Raw genomic sequence first — 22,528 nt, forward strand, 5'->3', positions numbered from 1 at the left:
TCTTGTGTAGGAGAACTAAATACAACTAGGCAGAGATGATGCATTGTTCTTTACAGTCTGCACCTGTGTCTAATTTAGTCTTGCAGCTAGAGCTACACAGCAAAGTAGTTGACAGCTACTAGAGAGAACAGTCTGGAAGCTGTCAACTCAGAGGGATCCTTTTAGAGCTCTCACTCTTCGGAGTAAGTTCTTTTCTGTTTAATCAAAGGAAAAGTATTTTTGTTAAGAAACTTGACATTCTAAATAAGAGTGCTGTTAAGCCAGGGAATGAAAATATGAAATCGCTGTTTGTTACCAGTGCTGTAAATAATCTGTGAAAGCCTTCACAAACACAGCAGATGCAGACTGCTAAATCCTTCCACTTCATGACAGCACTGAACCACTGATGGAATCATGCTTTCTATAGAGAGGATTGAGCAAGTACCAAATATGTAAAGCATATATGATTATCAAATGAAGCAGATGCCATGTTCAAGCAATAATGTAATATTGTATAGCCAGATAAAATTTCACATGTATATAAATGAAAAAGGTAGATTCTATACATTCACACTATTATATTAAATCTTAAGTGGTGACAGGTCTGACAGTATGGCCTAAAAACAATGTTTTTCAAGTTGTGCAACTCTTTGTGTACACAGGCATACATATATACATGCAACAAAATTATCCTACCCGTAATTATGCACAGAGATAACAATGTTTCCATTATATGTTTCACAGAAACAATTTGAAAATCAGTTAATATAGTTTTCTGTTGCTGCAAGTGGAATGTTGGAGGCTGAACTCAAGGCTGAATTTGAAGTTTTGGAAAGGTTGATTAATTCAGAATTTTATGACAATGCTCTAAAAAGCAAAAAAAATTGTACAGACACATGACTCAGAAAGGGCTGAAATTTATCATTTAGCTTGACAGGTGTATATATATATACACACAGAGGCAAAAGGAGACTTCGTATATTCACACTGGGAAGTTACCATGAATCTATACAAAACTTTGAAATGCCTCATTATTTTCAGCATAGCATAAAACCTATTCAGCATTCAGGTGACGGTTTTAAATAGCAACAGATAAGCAAGTGATTATTACTATTTATTATTATTTGTATAGATATGACAGAGAGGATCAATGTAGTTTTCTAGTTTAATATCCCAGAGTGCTAAGATACATTCATAAAGGATTCCATTGTTGTTTTGCCTCACTGGCCTTTTACTTTGTTCCAGCAGACCTTCTTGTTACTTAGCCTATCTTTAGCCTCCAGCAATCTTCAGCTTACAAGAAATTAGGGCAATATCCATAAAAGGATGTTTTAATTTAGTTTATCCTGCCGTAGACCAAGAACGCAGGTTCATAGACCTATATTAGGTACTGAGAATAGAAATTATACTCAACCAACACTCTAGCCAACAGGAAATGCTGAAGATTGTGAAATCTCACCTCTCATAAGTGTTTAAAGCACCTAACACTGAGCTGCAGAAAAGCATGTAGGACTAGATCAACATTCATCATATCTTATGGGGGCTTAGAAGTCTAAGTTGCCTATGTCTGAACCGATGCTTAGCTCACACTTTAATGTGTGAGCTATCCCTTTGGTATAATTGTTCAATGCTGAAAATGCAGCAAATGGGAGATTTACTGAAGCAAAATTCTCGCAGCCGCATGGACATCGAGATACCCGAAAACTGAAGTACAGGTGATAAAAACAATGGCTTGACTCTGGCTTCTGTCTCCACGAAGCTCTCTCACCATCATTTTACTGATGCTGAGATTCAAGTCTCAACTGGATTTTTCTTGAAACTAGGCTTAGTTTATCGTGAAAGCTTCAGCCTTTCACAAATTACTCTAAAATTTACTCCCGGGCTTTTACACAGATCCAGGAGCACTACCTTTGGCTGAAACAAGCCAGTTTTGAAATCTGTTTCTGTAACATCACCTTTCACAAAACCCTCACATCTACGCCATGCATGTGCCAAACGTCACTCCGGAGCGAGTTGGTTCAAATTCCTCTGGAAGCACGAAATGACCGAATCCCTCGGGCAGAGGCGAGGGGCGGCACTGGGGCACACGGGCCCGCGAGCGCAGCGGGATATAGGGAATCATAGGTGGGAAATACCTTTGGCGGACGCATCTACCTCAGCCACCGCTGCCCACGCCTCGCTTTCCAGGCTGTTTTAAACGTTTCCACCTATGGAGTTCAGCGTCTTATAAAGAGAAAACGAGCCGTCCGCGTAGCTGACGCCCCAACCCTCTCGACTGAGCACACCGGGGTCTCGGGCCATCGCCGCCACCACCTCGCCAGGTCCCCGCACCGCTGGAGCGCGGCCAGGGCCGCGGGAGTCCCTCCGGGTATCCCCGCTATCCCTGCAATCCCCGCTATCCCACGCCCCGGCGGCGCAGCAGGAGCGGCCCGTGCCCGCCCGGAGCTGGTTTCCGGCGGGACTTTGTGCGGCGGCGTTTCCCGTCCCCCGCGCACGGCCGGGCCGCGGCGGCGGTCCGTGTGCCCGCGGCTCTGCCTGCCTCCCCGCGGTCTCCATGCAGTCTCGGGTGCTGTGCCTGGGCGGCGGGGCCGGGGGTCCCGCTGCCCGCAGGGTCCGCCTGCTCCTGCGGCAGGTGCTGGGCGGCGGCGCGGCCGCGGCGCGGTGCGGCCGCCCCGAGGTCAGGGCGCTGCACAGCTCAGGTAACCAACCACCCCGGGCACCCCCTGTCCCGGCACCCCCTGTCCCGGCCCTCGCAATGCCCCCCGCTGCCCTTGTCCCGGCCACAGCCTCCAGCGCTGGCGCCGGCGCGGGGTCGCAGCCAGGCTCGGGGGGAGGCCGGCAGGAGGTGCCGCCCTGTGGGCTCGGGTTTGTCCGGGCTGCGCTGCCGCCCCTGAGCCGCAACTCGTGAGTGTGGCGAGTCCGGAGAGTGGGGCCGAGCTGGTGAAAGGTCTGGAGCACAAGTAGTGTGAGGGGCGGCTGAGGGAGCTGGTGGTGTTTAGCCTGGAGAGAAGGAGGTTCAGGGATGACCTTATCGCTCTCTACAGCTGCCTGAAAAGGAGGTTGTAGCCGGCTGGGGGTCAATTTCTTCTCCCATGCAGCAAGTGACAGCACAAGAGGGCATTGCCTTAAGCTGCGCCAGGGGAGGTTTAGGTTGGACATAGGAAAGAATTTCTTCACAGAAAGGGTGATTAAATATTGGAGTGGGCTGCCCAGGGAGGTGGTGGGGTCAACGTCCCTGGAGGTGCTTAAGAAAAGACTGGACGTGACATTCAGTGTCATGGTCTGGTTGACATGGTGGTGTTCGGCCGTAGGTTGGACTTGATGATCTCAGAGGTCTTTTCCAACCTAGTTGATTCTGTGATTCTGTATGTTGAGTATAAAGGGCAGAGTTCAGTGACAGGCTTGCAGGAGTGCTTAATGTGGCTTGCCGTAGTGTCTTGTCCTGGTGTTTCATCCACAGTGAAGCAAGGAGCAGCCCTGCAGCCTGTACCTATGATAACAGCTCTTCTCTGTAGAGCATGTTACATCTTACCCTACTTTCTGTCTCTGCATTGCATGGCTTTGTCCTGCACTGAGGCAGAGCCTCAGTGTTCATGTCAGGGGCTGCCTAGGCTGGTGTGTGCCGGAGCGTGCCTGCAGGGTATGGTAATGAGATAGAGCGCTGACCTTGAGCTGGCAGATGCCAGGAAGGATGACCTGAACTGCCCTGGAATATCCTCTGGTGACCTCTGAAACAGGTGACAGGCCTGTACAGAGTTGAAGTAGTGTTTGGAAAGGGTGACTCGTGCCTGTGGTAGCTGACGCTTTTTAGGATGAATGCCAAAAGCAACAAAAGCTCCTAAATACAGAGCGAGTGATGAGAAGCCACAAATTAGGGAGATAGAATGACAGCAAATGATGCTGATGGTGCACTACTTGCTATCACCTTTAATTACACCCCTTTAATCCCATTTTTCTTCATTTTATTATTTTTTAGTTGTCCTATTTATTTCTTTGTTTAGTTTCTCAAAAGTTACTCAATAGGAAAGTCACTGAGGAATTGATAACCATAAAATTCCTTCAGTATTTTAATCGTGAAAAGGAATGAAAAAACCTAGGGTTATTTAGCGTCAAACAAGTGAAAGGGAATAAGTTAACAAAGAGTGAAACAAGCACCTGAAGAAGGTTGCTCAGCACTTTTCAGCACTTTGTTGGGATGAGCAACCTTAAGAACAAGAAATTTAGCAATATGAAAAGTATTATTGAAAATACTTCCTAATTTTAAATGTGCTATGGCATGTAATTGAATTTAACTCAGCAATATTCATGAATGCACTTTATATGAATAATAGGAGTACTCCCAGTTACAGTCAGTGATGGTGAGAGTTTTGGTAGAAAGATTTAAGTCTCAGAGCTCTAGACAATCTTGTACCTTATCAAAGGCAAGCTAAGAGATAATATTAGGTATATTTGCCCCGCTGACATCTGAGACATCTCATTCTTTATAGTGCTGCTTGCGTTTCTGTGAATTTGGACCTTGATATTAAAAATACAATTTTTGTCTTGTTTTGGTGTTCTTTCTTTTTTAAATTAATTTTTAAAATGTTTGCATGTCCTCTTGCAGACCCTAGCATTCCTTTGAGGACACTGAAGTTGCAAAGACGTGATCTGAAATTTTTTGTACCATATGTTTTTGCCCTTTCTATGCAGCTGCTGTAATTAAAAGTCTTGTTGTAAACAGTGTTGAGGTTGCATGTCTCTTCCACAAATAGGCAAAATGTTTTTTAAAAGGCTGGAAGCTCTTAAGAGTCAACAGCAAACTGTTGTGTACCCAGTAATTTGGATCTGACATCCCTGACAGATTGGATTTACTGTCTGTCCTGGTACCTTTTAAGTGTAAGAGAGAAACTGTTGCCTGATTTTCTCCTGCTTATGTCAAGGAGCCATGCATAGCTTTTCGGCTCTGTCTTTGTAAAGTGAATATGACTTGCTGGTTCAATGGGGGCCATGGAGGAATTGCTAGACCTGTCTAATGGTAAAGCTTAAGAGAAGTCTCCAAGTGAAAGAGACTTCGTGACTAAAGGGTAATGGGAATATCTAGGAAGGGTTTGGGTTTGCGCAACTTTTTTAATGAGAGAAACAATTTATAGTAACAAATGTTGTAGAAGGCTGGCTGCCAGAATCAGTTCTAATACAGGTTTTGTGTTTCCTTCTAAAAGACTGAAAAGAATCAAGACTGCAGAGCTACTTGTGATGAATTACTTTAAATGCAGTACGAGCTGAACAAAGTGGAGTTCTATGTAACTTAGTTTACTGTTATTTAATTATTTAATCTATATGTAATATGAATTTTTTTTAAAAATCTGACAGAATACACAGTATTGGAGGTTCTTTAAGGGGTTAGTGGGAACAAATGCTGAATTTGATGTAAACTGAAGAGCTGGAAAAATTAAAATCATTGCCAGTCAGATAGTAGAGGCAAAGGAAGGTCTCTCATGTGCTTTGCTGCTCAATGTACAGCAAGTAAGTTACAATACATAGCACATACATACTAGGTGCATTCACTGTTTTCTGCACCTCTGCCTGTTCAGGTTCACTCCCTGGGCTTTCCAAAACCTGGTCAATCACAGTTCATAGTCAAACCTGTGCTTAAAACTGAAAAGATCTCAGTAATACATATAGGAGCATCTGCTGAGTATAACACAGTCACTTCTGAAAACTGTGTCAGACTTCAGAATCCTAAAATGTTAATCATTGCTGTACTGAATCTAAGTGATTGTGGTAAAAACTGATAGATAATGTGAAAGAAGATGAGGAATTGGACCGTGTGTGGGGATTTTTTTGGTTCTGTCACTGTCTAAAGACTAAGAAACTGGTGGAAGGTGGGTGTAAGTGCTTTCCAGCACATTTCCTTTTCCAGCTTTACCTGTGTCATTATCTTTGTTGAAGTTCTCATGTTGGCAGCTGGGAGTAGGCTTGTGGCAATATTTTTTTTTCACTGGCAAAACTTATTTAAGAAGCTTTGTTCTTTCTTCTTTCTCATAACACTCCTCTAATTGTTCATTGCCTCCATAGTTGTATGGGCAGTTGTACGGGGGCTGCATTGTGGTGACTGAAACGATTCCAGGGATTTGATTTACGGTGAGGCCTTACGAACAGCTGTTGCGTCAGCGCAACTGAGAAGGCAGCAAATGGAGATGGGAATTTTCAAAGCCAGCTGTCTGAAAGTTGGCAGAGTTATGCCAACTGATGTTCAAATTATTCTAACATTTAAGAGAGAAAAGACTGGTGGTAAAAAAATGGTGTATTTTATCAGACATGTTGATGTAGCTGGAACGAAGGGATGAGCTGTCAGGCAGGTAAGTTGTGCGATCTTTGGTTGAGTATCACCATTGTTGCACGAGAGGATGTCAGTATATTGTTTATGAGTTTTATTATTTGGTAGTTGTTCAGAATTTAAATTTTTCTGTTAAACAGTTGTTACAGGCCTGATACATATTGGTGTGTTCTGTGTGTCCTGCCCATTTTAATGCATAAGGTTGAAGTTGTACGCGCTTGGCAAACTCAGTGACTCAGGATAGTAAGAGATGCCACAGTGAATTAAAGAGCTGTTTTGTCCATTTTGGATAGCGTTTTAGTAAATGGGAAATTTTAAACCCAATCCTATTGATTTTCAGTGGATTCTTTTAAGTTTAAATAAATTGTTGAAATTATACTAATATATTTTTTACCTAAGCTCTGTTTAGAATACATTGGTAGTCTTTTTTTTCTGCATCGAGTATACTGTACTTCAGAATCTTCATACGGTTTTAAAACACTCTGAGCTAATTCTTCACATAAATAGCACTGACTACAGAGGATTTGAAAGGGAACACTGGCAATGAGGTGGGTGTCTGTTACCCTGTGACTAAGAGTAGCTAGCTGATATGGCTTTATTCAGACGGCTATCAGAAAACTCCCACTCATGGGCTTTCATGCTCATGGGGGATTTCAGCCATGCAAACATCAACTAGGAGAGCAATCTGGCATTGTGCATGTGCTCTCTTGGTACTTTGTGAGCTGTGGAAATTGATGGAAATTTTGTAAGAGAGATGCCAGAGAGACTGGTCAGGGTTAACTCTTCACTGTCTTGTTCTTTCAAGTAGGGAAGAATTGTGACCAGTTTGGTCATAGGTGGGAGGCTGGATTTCAGTGACCAGAACATGATTGAGTTGCAGATCTGGAGGAAGGCTGGGAAGGTAAGCAGCAGAGTTGAGATCCTTTGACTTATGGACTGGTTTTCACTTACTCAGGAGATTGGTAGATAGAATCCTTTGTGTAACAACCCTGAGGAGTAAAAGTGCACAGGAGAGCTTGAAGATTTTTAAAGGAAACTTAAAGGCAGCTCAGGAGTGAACCAGTCCACAGTAGCAAGAGGCCTGCGTGGCCAAGCAGGGAACTTCTCAATGAACTACAACACAAAAAGGGAGCATAGAAAAGTGGAAATAAGGACAGACAACAGGAGTGTAAAAGCACAATTTGGTGTGTAAGGACAAAATCCCTACCCTCTTGTCAGAGTGCAGATCTTAAGTCCAGAAGGACTCTGATAAGCTTGAGAACTGGGACAACAGAAACTTCAGAAAATTGAAGAGGAAGAATGAAGTTCTGCCTCTGGACTAAAGTTTTGCTGTGTGCCACTGTAGACTGGGGAGAGACTGGCTGAGTAGCAACTTTGGTTAAAAGGCTGTGTGGTTGCAGTGTATGTGTTGTTAAATATGAGCCAACACCTCACAGCAATTAAGTGATGGAGTCCACTGGAGGGTTACCAAAAGTGTTTGGGGTCTAGAGCATCTCATGGTGAGGAGAAGCTGAGGGATATGGGTTTGTTTGTTTTGCAACAGCAGGCCTAACAGAGGAGAAATCTGTTGGCAACTTAACAATTATAATTACAAAAATGATTAAGTCTAACTCTGTAGATAATATATCAAAAGGCAGTCTTCACAAACTAGGGCTTGGGAGGCTTGAAGTGGACAGTAGGGCAAACCTTTTTGTTAGTAGAAGAGTACAGCAGGGGAAGTGGTTGGCTACAATGGCTGTGGAACATCCGTCCTTGAAGGTTTTTGAGATTCAGTCAGACAGAGCCACAGCTCATCAGATCTCATTTGGAGGTTACCTGATGTTGAGCAGGAGGCTGAAGAAGATGTATTCATTCAGTATTTCTGAAGTGGTTTTGTAATTGATGAAATGGTCATCTTAGCACTTCTTTCATGTGGTAAGTGTATTATGAAAAGATATTCTGAAATTTGTATATCAAGTCTATAGGAGATCATCATGCTAATAAACATTTAAGATTGAATTTTCACATCATTACACTTGTGTAATTGAGCACTATCAGACTCCCTATCTTCAAGGTATGCTATTGGCCCAAACAAAAAGTAGCTCTCTGCTAAATAAAGATTGTAAGCTTTCTACATGACTGCATGTCAGATTATATTCCACGCTCGTGTTGCTGATTTTCTACTAATGCAGAAAAATGAAGGAAAATACTTCTGGGAGTAAATACCAGTATTTCGGTTTAATGATGCTTTGGGCTTTGATTAGTAAAGACAATCATTAGCCAGAAACAGACAATTGAAAACTCAAGTGTTATCTTCAAAACTAAAAATTAAAAAAATAGGAGGTGTAAGAAGAATGTTGAGTAGAAATAGAGTAGTATTCAAATTTTATGTTTGAAGTAATTATTTTGGTTTCTAAAGAGAAAGACTTCAGCTCATGAAAAAGGGCAACTGGAGTGGATTTTAGGTTTTGTTGTGTAAACATGGATCTATTTGGATCAGCAGCAGCTGTCAGTCTGCAGTGTCCTGTCGGCAGCAGCTGAGCGTCACCTCATCTGTATGTGAAAGCAGTGGTGGTCAAGGAACAAACCTAGTGAGTGCAGGAGATAGATTTCTGTCCCTTACACTTAAGTGTTTGGGAGGTTGCCAGTACTGATATGAGATGCAGAATAGGTGACAGTGTTGCTCAGTGACTGTATAATATTTGCAGCCATAAAGATGGCCAATAAGAGCTGGCATGAAATAAAAGGAATAAGTTGGCTCTTCAAGAATAAATGAGGGCTGATTTTTTTTCTGTTTCTTTATTGGAATATGCTGGATAAATATCAGTTTAAAGCATACTTTTTTTTTTCCTCCTTTCCTTCACTTTGGAATGAACTGAAGACCTGGAAATACTCATTTGAATATAATACAGATTACAGACTTTCCTTTAACAGGTGTGATTTTACCACACAGAAATTCATATTAGCAGAGCTTAGCACCTTCACAGTTTTAATATGCTCTTGCTGTTGCTGGCTTTTGAAACCAGATGGATGGTCTGTGTACAAGTGAATGTGTAATATACCAAGGTGATTGTTAGAGTCCGTTAACCTCACATATTTTCAGGGCTAAAGAGGCCAAAAGGCAATAAATTCAGCAACCCAAAAACATAACATTCCTGAAACTTCATTGTAGTATCTTCTAAAAACCCTCATAATACAAAATACAGTTTACACACAAGACTGGAACTATTTGTGTTGTGCACTCAAAAAAACTAAATATGTATATAGATCTGTTCAAGGTGGTTTTTTTTGCAGTAGGATTTATTTAAAAATGGCCTTTTCAAATGTATTAATTTCCTTTTTTCTTAATGTTTTACTTTACCAGAAAAATAGTGATTCAAATAAAACTTTTTTCTACTTTGTAGTTAAGATGCAACCTGTTTATCTTCAGATATGACCAGTATTGCTGTAAATAATTTTAACAGCAGCGTCTTTTCAGTGTATAGGAATGAATAGTAGGATTAGGGAATAGTCTTGTGGGAGGTGGAGAGGAGAAGAGGGATAGTTGGTGTGATAATTACTAGCTTTCAAATAGAAGACCAGTCACACATGCCAAGTGCACAGTAAGACTACATGTTCAAGAAACCTTCTTTTTGAGAGTCTAAAATAAAATCATCCACAGTGCGTCAGAACAAAGGTCCGTCAAGTCTACTATTCCATATTGAGAACAGTGAGTAGGAGATGCTGGGGGAGAGTAGAAGCATAGGGTGTTGTTCATGCAGGGGGGCATGAACAACCTACCAAAGTGCTTTTGCAGCCTTTGACTGCCTCCTCTGCATCTCAGGGGCTTGGAGCTAGAGATGCTGCCTTTCTATTCAGTAGACCAGCCCACAGTGGATTCAGTGGAAGAAATAGGCCTGCACACCTGAAGAGCCCTTCCTTCTCAGTTACTGTAAAAAGCAGATATAGATATTGATACTGTTTCTGTCCTAAAGTGTAGGTCTAAAAAAGAGAACATATCAGGTTCAGTGCAGTGCAGTTACTGTGCTTGTTTGAATTTCCATATTGCCGGAGATGTTATTCACACCTTTCTATTCCAGATGCTGGAGAAAGAGTTCATTGTATGTATTGAAGCTGTTTTCATATCTACTTTTCTTCACCGAGTCTCTTCAGAGTTCTGTTATTGGGTCACAATCTTTATGTGCTGCCAATTTCTGACCCATGTTGCATGGGCTCTTATAAGACCCGCTATCTCTGTATGTTGTCTGCCCTGTGAATGAGATCTTTCCCTTACCTTTTGGGTGCTGGCTTATTTGATGCTGGTCTTGCTTCAGTAGCCATATCTCTTTGTGTACCTTGGGCACTGTATCTCACTGTTTTCCCCATAGACTGTGGTATCTAAGATTACTGTTTTCTGGATGGGAAACATGGAAGAAGGAGCCCATCTTTGCTGCCTGCCTAAGCAAGCCTGATACAGGCTACAAAGTCTCCATCACAGACTCCTGTGTGTATAGCCCTTGTCCACAGTAGTGTGGTAGTAGTTTGTGAGATGGGTTGGAGTATATAGGCTATTCCATAATTTGCCACATAGTCAAATAATGTGGGATATGTGTTCTCAGATTACGAGTCTTGCTGATTTAACTCCACCAATTTACCAAGAAGACTGTTATGAGTTTCTTGCCAGCTGGTGAAACACTGGAAAGAACCTGTCTGGAATGACATACCTGTTCAAAGAGTTTGGAAATGCAGTGGAAATGGAGCAACCAAACATGATTTTTTAAGCAAGTACAGAAGAAAAAAATTGAGACAAGAAAATACAGCCCAGGTGGAAGTGTGTGATAAGATTAGCGGGCTAATCCATCCTGTACTCACTTAGCTAGGAAAATGGACTCTCATGTCTTGTTTTATTATTGCTTGAAGTTCTGTTTAGCACTGCTAATATTTTTGCTTTCTGGACAGATGCAAGCTGGAGGCAACATTTGTCACCAGGCAACAACAAACCTATTAAAAGATGAATACCCTGACTATATGCTAGGGATTTTTTGGCCTCAGCTCTCACCACATCTTACATATAGTTCCCTCCCAGCCCATTTTTCATGAAAGTCTGTAGAGTCCATTGATGGCTGGAATACCCGTGAGATTTTTGGACATGGTTAGAAGTGTTGATCAAGGATTAACTTGCCAGGGACTGACATAAATACCACCGGAAGAGATGGATTTTCCGTTTTTTACCTAGACCAAACTCAGTTGTGATTTTTTTTTTTTTTTAAGGGAGTGCAGGAAGTCAACTAAGGCTTTTCAGCTTATTTGCTAATAAACTGTGTAATTGAGATTTTATCCTGTAGTTGATATCATCATTCCAATGTATTGAAAAAGTCTGACATCTTGTTGTTTCAGCGTCTTGTCCCTACTGTGTTTTGGAAGACTGTATGCACGAAAGAGTATTTACAACTTGAGCTGAGGTGATTTCAGCTAGGAACTAATTAATCATATACTCTTGTCTCATTGCATGTTGGCTGGGGAATGGAGAGAAAATAAACTGTCACTAATTTCCTAAGGATATGTAAGGCAACCTGCTCTTTACACAATGTTAAAATTCTTCCTAGCTGAGCTAATGAGAGACTTGTCAACTTTTGCAGGAGGCAGTGAGGTCCTAGGGTGTTTTCATCAGCTTGGAGACACTTTCACAGAATCAGAACATCCTGAGCTGGAAGGGACCCCCAAGGATCATTGAGGTCCAACTTTTGGCCCTGCACAGGACATCTCAAAAATCATACCATGTGCTTGACCACCCTGTGGGTGAAGAACCTTTTCCTATATCTCCCCTGACACAGCTTCGTGCCTCTCTGGTCACCACAGAGAAGAGATCAGTTCCTGCCCCTACCCTTCCCCTCACAAGGAAGTTACAGACTGCAATGAGGTCTCCTCTCAGTCTTTTGTCCTCCAGGCTGAACAAGCCAGGTGACCTCAGCTGCTCCTTATACTGCTTCCCCTCATCCCATCACCATGAGTGGCCCAGATTAGAAAGGTGTGAAGGCAAAAACGTTGGTGCCCTGCTGCAATCCTCTTTAGTTGTTTCCTGGTGAGAAAGTGATTGGAGCTGCAGCAGAAGAGAGAGAAAAGGAGATAATGTTTAGACAATAATAGTTGTTCTTACTTTAAAACTTAAAGTAATGGGCAAAACACTAGGAGAGCCAAAGACTAGATTTTATTCCCTGCAGTGCTTGTGTCTGTTGTTCAGTGACTCTTTAATTTATGTAACAGTTCCCAGAATGGGGCCAGGGCCCTATGCTGATGCAGGACTTTGTTTTGGAGTGAGTTTGAATGCATCAGACTGAAGAGGGCATGGTACTCTTTGGTGCATTTGAAATGCAAATGCAGCAAAGGCCAGAAAATTAGCTATAGCCCGGGACAGCTGCCTAATTCTTAGCTTAGCCCAGCTCTATCCGGGACCGTTCGATGTCTGGGCTTTTGCACAGATCAATCAAAGAAGGGTGCTTAGCTCTAGCATGGAGAGTGGGAACTGCTTGGTGATGCTTACACTTAGGACCAGGCATGAATTCTCGTTCATCTTTTATATAGCAGTACTGCTGTTACCTGTCTCCCACTTTCTGGCAAGCCATTGGAGCACTGTATTGTTGCATAAAATGTGAGAATAGTAACCATCTTACTATCTTTTGCCAATATTTTAGGGAAAAAATGGGACCCTGATTATTTATACTTCAGAAGCAACATAAAGACCCATGATCAGGCATGTATGTCAGGTTGTGGATCCCAGTTTTGGCAAGTCAGGCCCTTCAATTTGGTAGGAAATCAGCTATAATCCTTTCTTCACTGTTTCCTGTTTGTTACTGTAGGTGATTCTCCTCTGGCTGCTATAAATCTAGTCCTAAACGTGTAACCTTTCCCATGGATTGTGTGAGTCATGTCAGAACCTGGGGGTTCTCAGTCCTGTGAAATGAGCTATAACATCTGGATATGCTGGAAGAAAACATCATTTGAGTGCAAAACTATGGTCACTGCTAACTGAAAGGAGAGCTACTATATGTATGGGAGGAGTTTTAGTTGCCTCTGTTAGTTTGGACAGGCGGTTTCTTCAGCATTTCCCTTTCTGGTTCCAGCATTTTTCTTCCAAAATGTTTGACTCCTTCCACAGTGCTGTAGACTGGGTTCTCTTAGATAGAGTAGGACAAGGGGCAGATTCACAAGAGAGTTTTTAGAGTTGGATCTTGTTTGTGATCTCTGTACTTTCTACATCTTCTTTTTGAGAAAAGCACAAACACAAGAGACAGTTCCAAAACTTGGCCTCGTTCATGGATAGGTAGTGCAGTCAGAGTGCTCTGGCAAAACTACACCCTTGTGCAGCAGTCTTACTCCAGTAATCCTCTCCATCCTCATAGACACTGCAGTGTCTAGTGAGCACTGGAGGTGGTATTATCTTCAGCAATAATCATGGAAAAAACATCATTTAACTAGAGTAATTTTAGTTTCATGGTACTTCTGAACTCATTTATGTAGCCTGGATTGTCTCTTCTAACAAACCTGAAGTTTTTTTTTTTCCAGTCTGCAGCTCATTTTCTTGGGGTTTGGGTGTTGTGCTGTTTTTCGGTGTGACTGCTGCTGCCTTGGTGCTCACCCATTTCCTGACTGCAAACTAGTTTTCACTTTTGATTTTCACGAGAAAGTACACAGGGCATGCCCTGCAATTTAATTCAAGCCTGTGGTTGCAGAAAGATAGGTAAGATAGGCAGTTTCTAGTAAGAGACCAGTAAGTAAACTGTCTAGATGCTCTAGGTTTGGCAAAATCCAGAGGAAGAAATGCTTGAGACCTCTCAAACCTTGGAAAGGTGCCAGGTTCTGCAACCATCTAGTCAGGGAGTGCAGGAAGAGCCCACTGGCATGAATATGTCATTTTGTACTTCCAGTAAGTACTGTTGTAGGCTGCTTGAAGGCTCAGGAAAATCATCACCCCTACACGTGTTTCTCACTGCTAGTGCTGCTGGCAGATGTGCTGAAGATTTAATTTCAGTAAATCAACAAGGTAGCTGGAATGGGGTTCTACACTGAGCTTGAATTCTATACGTCCCAAAAAAGTAATGTATGGTTATAACAAAAGAAAAAAACAGTCAAGGAATATTAATTAAATGTAAATTTTCCAGTTACCTGATCTACAGAAAAACAGCAGAGCCTAATTAATAAACACAAACACATTAGAGGCTGCTTTGTGAACACACAGTCAGCCTTCCCACAGGAGGCCTGTGTTTTTAATTTTAAGGACCTTTAAAAAGTATCTGAAGTATCTAAGAACTAAAAGACTTATTTTCTTTTTTTTTTTTTTAGGTGATACTGTCACTATTGGGGATGTGTCTTTTAAACTCAAAACACCGAAGAACCCAGAACTTGTTCCACAGAACTACAGTAAGAATTTGCTTTCCTTTTGAGTGAGGTTCCAGTCAATCACCCCACAGGCTTTACTGAAATTATCTAAGAAATATATTTTGAAAAAGCAGGAACTTTGGGGAAGGCTGTCTTTGCTGAGTATATCTCTAGTCAGCTGGTTGTATAGGAATCTCTTAATTTTGAATGTAACTTATTCCACTGGTCAGTGGGATAGTTTGTGTATGTTTAATTACTTTGTTCAAAAGGGTTCCTATCCAGAAATTACTTCTAAAAATAACCTCAAATTGTTTCATCATAAAACTGTGGCAGTTTAGAATTACCATTCAATTGCAATATGATTATATGTCCTAGGAGTTTGGCAGATGTATGGTGTTTTTTCTACTGTGATATTTAGTATTCCCAGATTGTCACGTTATTGTTGTCAGCAAACATACAGATCTTTGCAATCCATCAAGTTAATGAGAAGTCAATTGCATAGTGATGAAAAATGCTGTCAAATACAAAAGATGCAGCCTGTTACTCACATTAACAATGCACACACATGTACTTACAATTAATTCACATTATGTTTTGATACCTTGTTAAAAATGTCACGGATTTGCAGCCATTCTTATTTTCTGATTGTTGATTGAGAATACACACTTCTTGAGCTTTTTCTTTTGCACAGTGGATCAGCAAGTGAATCATGCTTGCGTTGTGGCATTTCATAGTACAGTACAGGCAAATGTTTCCTGAGGATCCAAAATGATGTTGCCGTTTGTTCAACACTTTCACATGTAGGCTGCTGGATGTCCAAAATGCAGATTAAAAAACACTCACCAAAACCTGATTTTTCCATTCAGATAAATTTGCAGACCAAAACCAAGAATATGTGGCATTCTGAAGGGGTATGCAAGTCTTACACTATACTTAGACAAGGACAAGCACAAGCACCGAGAACTCCCAACTACTGTCCTTTCTGGGCTTCGAAAGGTCTACAGATGAAAAGTGAGTGTAGATTAGGTTGCTCAGAGAGCAATCCAGAGAGGAAGATTTGGTTTGCTTTCAGTCTGACTTGTGTGAAATCTACCAGTAGTCTGGTGGGCCAGATCACTGATTTGCATCTGGACTGTGGGCTGCTTAATTCTCATACCCCAGTAGGCATCACACTGTCACTTCCCTACCAGGTGATCTAAGGTACCAAAAATTTCCAGTGCCATGTGCCAGCCCTTGCTGTAACAGGGTAGCCTATGAGGAAAGGGTTTCTGTTTTAGACTGTAATGACAATTCCCATACCTCGTGAGTTCCCTGGGAATGCAGCCAAACGGTTGAGAAATGCTGCTCTGTATTATTACTTTTCATATGCTGCTCTGTATTACTACTTTTTGTAGCTCCTTAAGTGATAGATTTTTGCTTTTCACCCTTTATTTTTTATGCTTCTTTTCTCATTTTGATCACAAAGGACATCAGTTGTCTATGCTAATGACTGATGTGATCCATTTCACTTATTTATAATTCTTGTAGATTGTTTTGCTTTCTGGTTTTGTGTGCTGGCCCCAAATGTGTTAATTTTAAAAAATGCCTTCCCAGTCACAATTACGTGTTTTGTTCAATCTGCACTTTTCAGCAAGTTAAATGTTAACTGTAAGTTAATCTAACAACGTCTCTTTCTGAGAAGGTAAGAGAATCATAAAAAACATTTGGAAGAATCAAAGGAGAAATTTTTGTAGTTAATGATTATAAGAAAGAAAAAGTGGTTGAAAACTGATAGCAAAAAGGTTATTAAATATGGAACTCTACAGAATTAGGAGATCTTAGCTAAAATCTGATATCAAGACTAAATGTAACATTTATTAGCACATATATATTATTAGTTGTTTCTCTTTGTAATCATAACTGAAAGGAGTCTGTGTCATGCTTGGGATACTGTTGTTCATCTGTATTAATGTACTGACCATAGGATTACTTAAGGTACAAAACTTTTCTTGTAAACTTAACTATTAAATGAGTTAAAATTTAGTAAAGTAGAATACTAATGTATTTAATAGCAGAAAATATATTTCAAATACTTAAATACAGTTTCTTTGTATATTTAAACTTAGGAATATTTTTTTATTCCTTAGTGTTTAAGTTCTTTGGTAATGTTACTATGGAGAACAAAGTTATATTCCTGAAGTGAAGTACATTCTATTTACTCCATATCAATTATCATCTCTTTGTGAGATACTTAGAGTATGTGCATTATTTAGTACTTTTTTTTGTTCTTTTAAGAGTACTTGTTCCTCTACGTTGAATGACTACTGTACGTAAAACTTTGTAGGTAAAACTTTGATGTAAAACAGATGAACACAATTTATGCATGTATGTACTAATTTATAAACTAAAATACCATCTATTTTGAAATTTTCTAGTAATTAATATTACATTTAAATGAGAAAGGTACTTAAATGATTTCTTTTAAACTAAGACTAGAAATAATTAGATTATCTGCATAAGTGGGAAATATTCCTGAAAAGGTCTCAGACATTGCAATGGTTGTAGTGGAGTAAGAACTAATAGGAGGGAATTGAAGCAGCTATGGTTCATTTATTAGTATTGCATATGATATTGTTTTCTAGCCCATCTTTTATGTAAAATAAAATGTTTCTGCTTTTTTCTTCCACATAAAAGCCATGTTAAAATGTGGTGATGTTGAAAGTGCATATCTATAATTTGCAACAGCTTTTAGGGATGTTATAACTTATTCTTAACTCAGCATTATTATTCCAGGCTTAAAAATCGCTTTAAAAATCTGAAGAAATCATAATACAGTGAGGAATGTAAATTTGTTAAGTACCTACAAAACTTCACATTTGTCATTTTGTCACATAATTGCTACAAAAATATTTATTTTTTTTGGTCTTACCAAGTTAGATTGATTGTTAACTGATTTATTGCACTTTATTATATTTTGCAGAAACAGATAGGATAGGTATTGCTGGTTGCCCTATGTTTTCGTGTGTTTGCTTTTCATGTTTTATGCAAGGTACCTAGCAAGTTCTATATGAAATATTCCATTTTGTGTGTTAATGTGAAATATTAAATTGTTTTGCTGTTGTTGGCAAATGGCTTTTTCTTGGAAGATGATAATTAAAGGTACATAAAATCTGAATTCTCTTTAAAAGTGACAAGGAAAAATGAGTCATACACAAGGGAATTTTGTTAATGGGATTTCTGTCATAACTGTCTGACACATTCTAGAAAGAGGGCACTTATTTTTACACTGCTTGTTCTTTTATCAGTAAAAATAAACCCTTACATTTCAAAAGTCTCACCATGCCTGAAAGCACGACTGTATCTCTAATTATACTTTGGAGAAACTTTGTATGACTTTCTGTGATAGTTTTGATCTAAAATTGAATTGCAAGAACACACTTTTTTTTTTTTAAATGTTGGATTTATGTCAGTGCACTGCTTTCCTTAATGGTTTCTGGAAATGTTATGAAAATGACATTTCATGTATTTATTAATCTTGACAAAACTATTCCTAACACAGCTCTTCCAGGACACTTTGTTTGATGATGGCAAATCCTCATTAAGACGGGAAAAGGGATGTTCTCTTGGAACAGGGCTTTGCAGGTGCAAGTGCATTTGAGAGACTGTAGTCATGTTACTTGCAACTGCATGGAATTGTGGAAGAATAATTTCAAACAGTGCATGGTTTTGGGCTAGATGTCCTGAGTCTGAGCACCCTCCTCAGTGTGTGACCAAAAGGGATGTGCATGTATACAAGGGATTAAGTGAGAAATTCCGTTAGTCTTTTTTCAGTTGAAATATATGAAACAGTAATTGTTGTGAGGAATTTAAACAGAATGTTTGTGCGTATAATAATGAAATACAAAAAAGGTAGCACTAAATGGATTTCTGTGCTTGAAATTGTTCTACTGTTGAGGAAATTGGTATTTTTTCTCAGTAATAGGCTCACTAGTGTCAGTAATTTCTGTTTATTTATTCTTCACTGAAAGAGTAAGATGGCTCTGTGTCCGTTCCACAGAATGGTGTACAGCACATACTGAGGCCAGGACAAGTGTATGTTCAGTTTTTGCTCAGAAAAGGTTCAGATTTGCACTGGAATGTGTGTTCATTCTTCTTTGTGCTAACTTTACATCTGAGTGTCAGAGAGCAGCACGTTATAGAGACAGGTTGTATTGCAGTATGACTGTAATGGTATGCTAACAAAACTTTAAGTCTTTGCATAGTTCCTGAGATCAGCTCAGCTGGTTAGAGCATGGTGCTAATATCACCAAGGTTACGGGTTCGATCCCTATACAGGCCATTCACTTAAGAGTTGAATTCCATGGCCCTTGTGGAACCCTTCCAACTGAGAATATTCTGTGATTTCTTCATTCTTAGCCTCAGGGAAGATGTCTGCTATTAGAGGTGATGATTATTTTAACACTTTGAGTTTTCGTGTAGGCTTCCAACTGTTATTTGGGTGTTACGACCTCATCCAGAATCTGAAATAGTAGTCTTTATGTCAGTAGAGCTCTGAACATTTTCCATCATTTTCCTCATTTTGTCTGTACTGAAAGTGAGGCACATGGAGATATGGGGACATGGAAACCTACAGTGAAGGTCTGGGTGGAGCGCAGAGAATCATCTGCACTGTTCCGTGTGCCTCAAAGCAAGGTCAGCTGAATCCGAACCATTCCTGAGAGATGTTTGTTCTCCTTGTTCTTAAGATGTGATGGTTACATGGATTTCACAACTTCTCTGCACACTTTGCTCCAGTAATTAATGATTCTTTTGTGGCAAAATCTTGTTCAAATACCTCATTTAGGTCTTTTAGGGCATACTTTTAGTTCCCTTGGGTGTCATTTTATCTAGCATAACCATGATGTACAGATAAGTTTTTTCTTCATGGGAGTTCTGTCTTGCATATTGGAAAACAGTTATTTATTTTCTGAACTGAATTCCAATTTATTTTGATAATTTTTCTTGCATTTTTCTAGAATCTCTCATACTTTTCAGTGCTGGACTGAGCAGTTGCACCTAAAAGCAGACACCGTATGTCCCTCCAGTTGGAGCCTGGGCTACAGATAATTGCTCTGACTATGTGTTTCTCCATGAGTTGTACATCCAGCTAAGAACAGTTTCATTTATTCCATGTTTATGTGTTACTAGGAGAAACTTAGTCTTGTGAATCCCGTTCAAGATTTCTTCCAGAAAGCTAATTGGTTTTACATATTTCGTTTATATTGTCTTTTAATTTATACGGAGAAAAATGATTTATCTATGTAGAACTAATACCTTCCTGGGAAGCAATCAACTCACAGGAGTTAATCTATGAGTTTATGGTCTCATCCAAGAACTTTCCCCTTTCTAAGCCTCTGCAAAGACTCGCAACTTGTTTCCTTACCACCACAAGAACAAAAATTTTTGGAATGAAGACAGTTTCCATGAAAAATTTATGAGGAAACACAGTATTCCAGTGAAAACTGTCTGTGATGTAACCACATTATGAGACTGACAACTCTTTGGGCTCTGTGCATCATCACCATAAAATGAGAAGAGCAGCGGTGTTTTACTTGTGAAGTGCTAAGTGACAGCCACTGAAAGCAGACCACATAGGAGTGACTCCCTCTTCACCTTGGCCATGCTGGCTTCTCCACTCTCTCCTGGCCAACTCACTGTCTTTCTTCATTGACCCCCAGCCTGAACAAGCTGTGAAGTGAGTCTCAGTGGGCTAATTTAAAAAATAAAATAAAATTCCCTTTTTGAAATGTATTTTTGTTTTTAGACAAAGACTTCCCTCCTTCTCCCCTTCTTCTGTAACTGTATTTTATGGCAGCTGCCCCCTTGCTGGATGTACTGCAGACTGCTGTGGACAGCTAAAGGACCCCCTTGGTATTCAGACAAGAAAATCTTTTTCCTGTCATGAATTTTTTCCTCTCCTGAAAAAAAGGAGACATTTTCAGAGTCTGAGCATGCATTATAGTGAAGGTTCAGGGTATGCAGAGGACTTTTATTCTGTTGAAAATCATGTATAATGATGTCTTCTGAGTGCCTGTTTGTTATTATATGAGTGATCAAACTAGAGTCATACAGGGGCATGAGTTCTGCTGTATTTTATACTGCATTTGGAATAGATATTTTTGGGAATCAGTTCACTTAACTGTCTGAACAGTGGGAAGAGTTAGGTGTCTCCTTATTTATGAGATTTCTTCTATAGCTGGGACTCAAGGACTTGCCAGCAGATGCTGTCTGCGATCTCCAGTGAATCTTATGGCTTAGTGTAGCATCTGCCAAGAGTTTAAGTGTGAGTGAACCAGAAAATTTCTGAGACTAGCATAGCCATTTCAATCTTGGCTTTATCAAAAGCTGATTTGTGGATCAAACAGGAGCAGCTGCTGTGTTTGCTTCAAAATCTATCTAAAACATTTTCTACTCTTCTTATTTTGGGGATTTCTCCATTCAGCTTCAACTGCTCACTTTACAGAATGTTTGCGCAGATTCTGCTAGGTACTGTCCTACTTATCACAGATTACAAATCAATAGAATGCAATTTCTTTCGCTGTCTGTCCTTGGTACACAGGAATAGCAAATTGTAGCACCAACTACTCTCCTGCATGTGCCAGATGGTGTCTTAGAGAATACACTGTGGAGGCTTCCTACGCACCATCCTGCAGATTAAGAATATAGGGCCTGCTATTTAACTACTGCAAATCAGCAGAGTGCCACTAAACAGATTGTGCAAACCCAGTTTGCATTAGATGCTATGTGACTCATTGGATAATTAATAAAAATTGCTGTAATATACCTGCTGATGCTTTCCTCAGTGAATTTCCCCTAGCTTCTAAATGTCACAGAAAATTGTTACATGATACTTGTAGTACAGTCGACATATAGTTCCTGAATAGAGAGGAATTTTTTTCAAGTCATGTTAGAGAAAACTCACAAGCCTTGCAATGCAGAGAACACAGTATAAGTAGTGCCAGACCAAAGACCAAAACATTCAGTTAAAGTTTTTGTCAAAGTTTTCCTTAGTCACCTTTATGCTTGAAAAATCTTCCTTGAATCTCATACGGTCATTTAATGCTGTTTCTATGATCTTACAAAAATGAATTTTAATTCTGGTATGCAGAGTGAACTGAACCCTCTCAGAACAGAGAAGCACTATTGCTCTCCTTAACTCTGCCCTGCATGTGCTGTTTCCCCTGTATCAGGAAAGCTGATGTAGCACTAAAGCTTGATTTCTTTAAATGTTGGCTTCTAATTGCAACCAGTAATCACACTGAAAAAAAGCTAAATAACTAAATATTAATTTAGAGATTTCATTGCTTGTTGCTCCTTTCTTTCTGTGCTTCAGCATCCCACTCACCACTCTTGAGCCTCCAGTTTCAGTATCTCATCATTGATCTTGTCAGATTGTTCTGAAAGTAACCATATACCTACCTGCATAAATTAATCTCCCTCCTGACTTGCTTATGTTCGCCTTCTCTTCCTGCACTAGTGCTTCTTGCTTGTGGGTGAGAAAGAGCCAGGCTTTGCTGGGGGATATGCGAAGGACTGTTCTGGGAATATGAGGCCCTCCTTCAGTGTGCACTTTCTGCATGATGACTTCCAGTGCTGCCAACATTTATGTACATATGGTCAAGGTTTTAGTTTAATTATATTCAGGTTATTGTTTTTTAAAGTAATGAGTTTTATATTTCTTAATATAAATAAGTAGATCTGCTTTGAGTTGTTTTTTATTACAATTTTGGAAGCTGTGTGGTATCAGTGTAGTGATATGGCAAGGTTTGCAGTTCCTTGGTAATTTAATTTTGAGGTTTATTGTGTCCAAATATGAACGGGAATGAGTTGTGTTTAAAAAAAAACCAAATTAAGTATGAAGTATGTCCCTAATCTTTATCT

General features: G+C 40.0%; 1 protein-coding gene across 1 annotated transcript in view; it reads left to right on the top strand.

The window, feature by feature from the left end:
* Positions 1-2,495: 2,495 nt before the first annotated feature.
* The window catches only part of VWA8 (von Willebrand factor A domain containing 8), a 174,600-nt gene continuing 154,567 nt past the window's right edge, over positions 2,496-22,528 (top strand). Inside the window, exons 1-2 of the mRNA XM_027888842.1 lie at positions 2,496-2,678; positions 14,594-14,671. Of these exons, the coding sequence (XP_027744643.1) occupies positions 2,534-2,678; positions 14,594-14,671 (223 nt within the window). The 5' untranslated portion in view covers positions 2,496-2,533. The remainder of the gene's footprint in view (positions 2,679-14,593; positions 14,672-22,528) is intronic.

This window comes from Empidonax traillii, unplaced genomic scaffold (genome assembly GCF_003031625.1).
Source record: "Empidonax traillii isolate 1590-97213 ecotype Southwest subspecies unplaced genomic scaffold, ASM303162v1 scaffold247:size2371522, whole genome shotgun sequence".
NCBI lineage: Eukaryota > Metazoa > Chordata > Aves > Passeriformes > Tyrannidae > Empidonax > Empidonax traillii.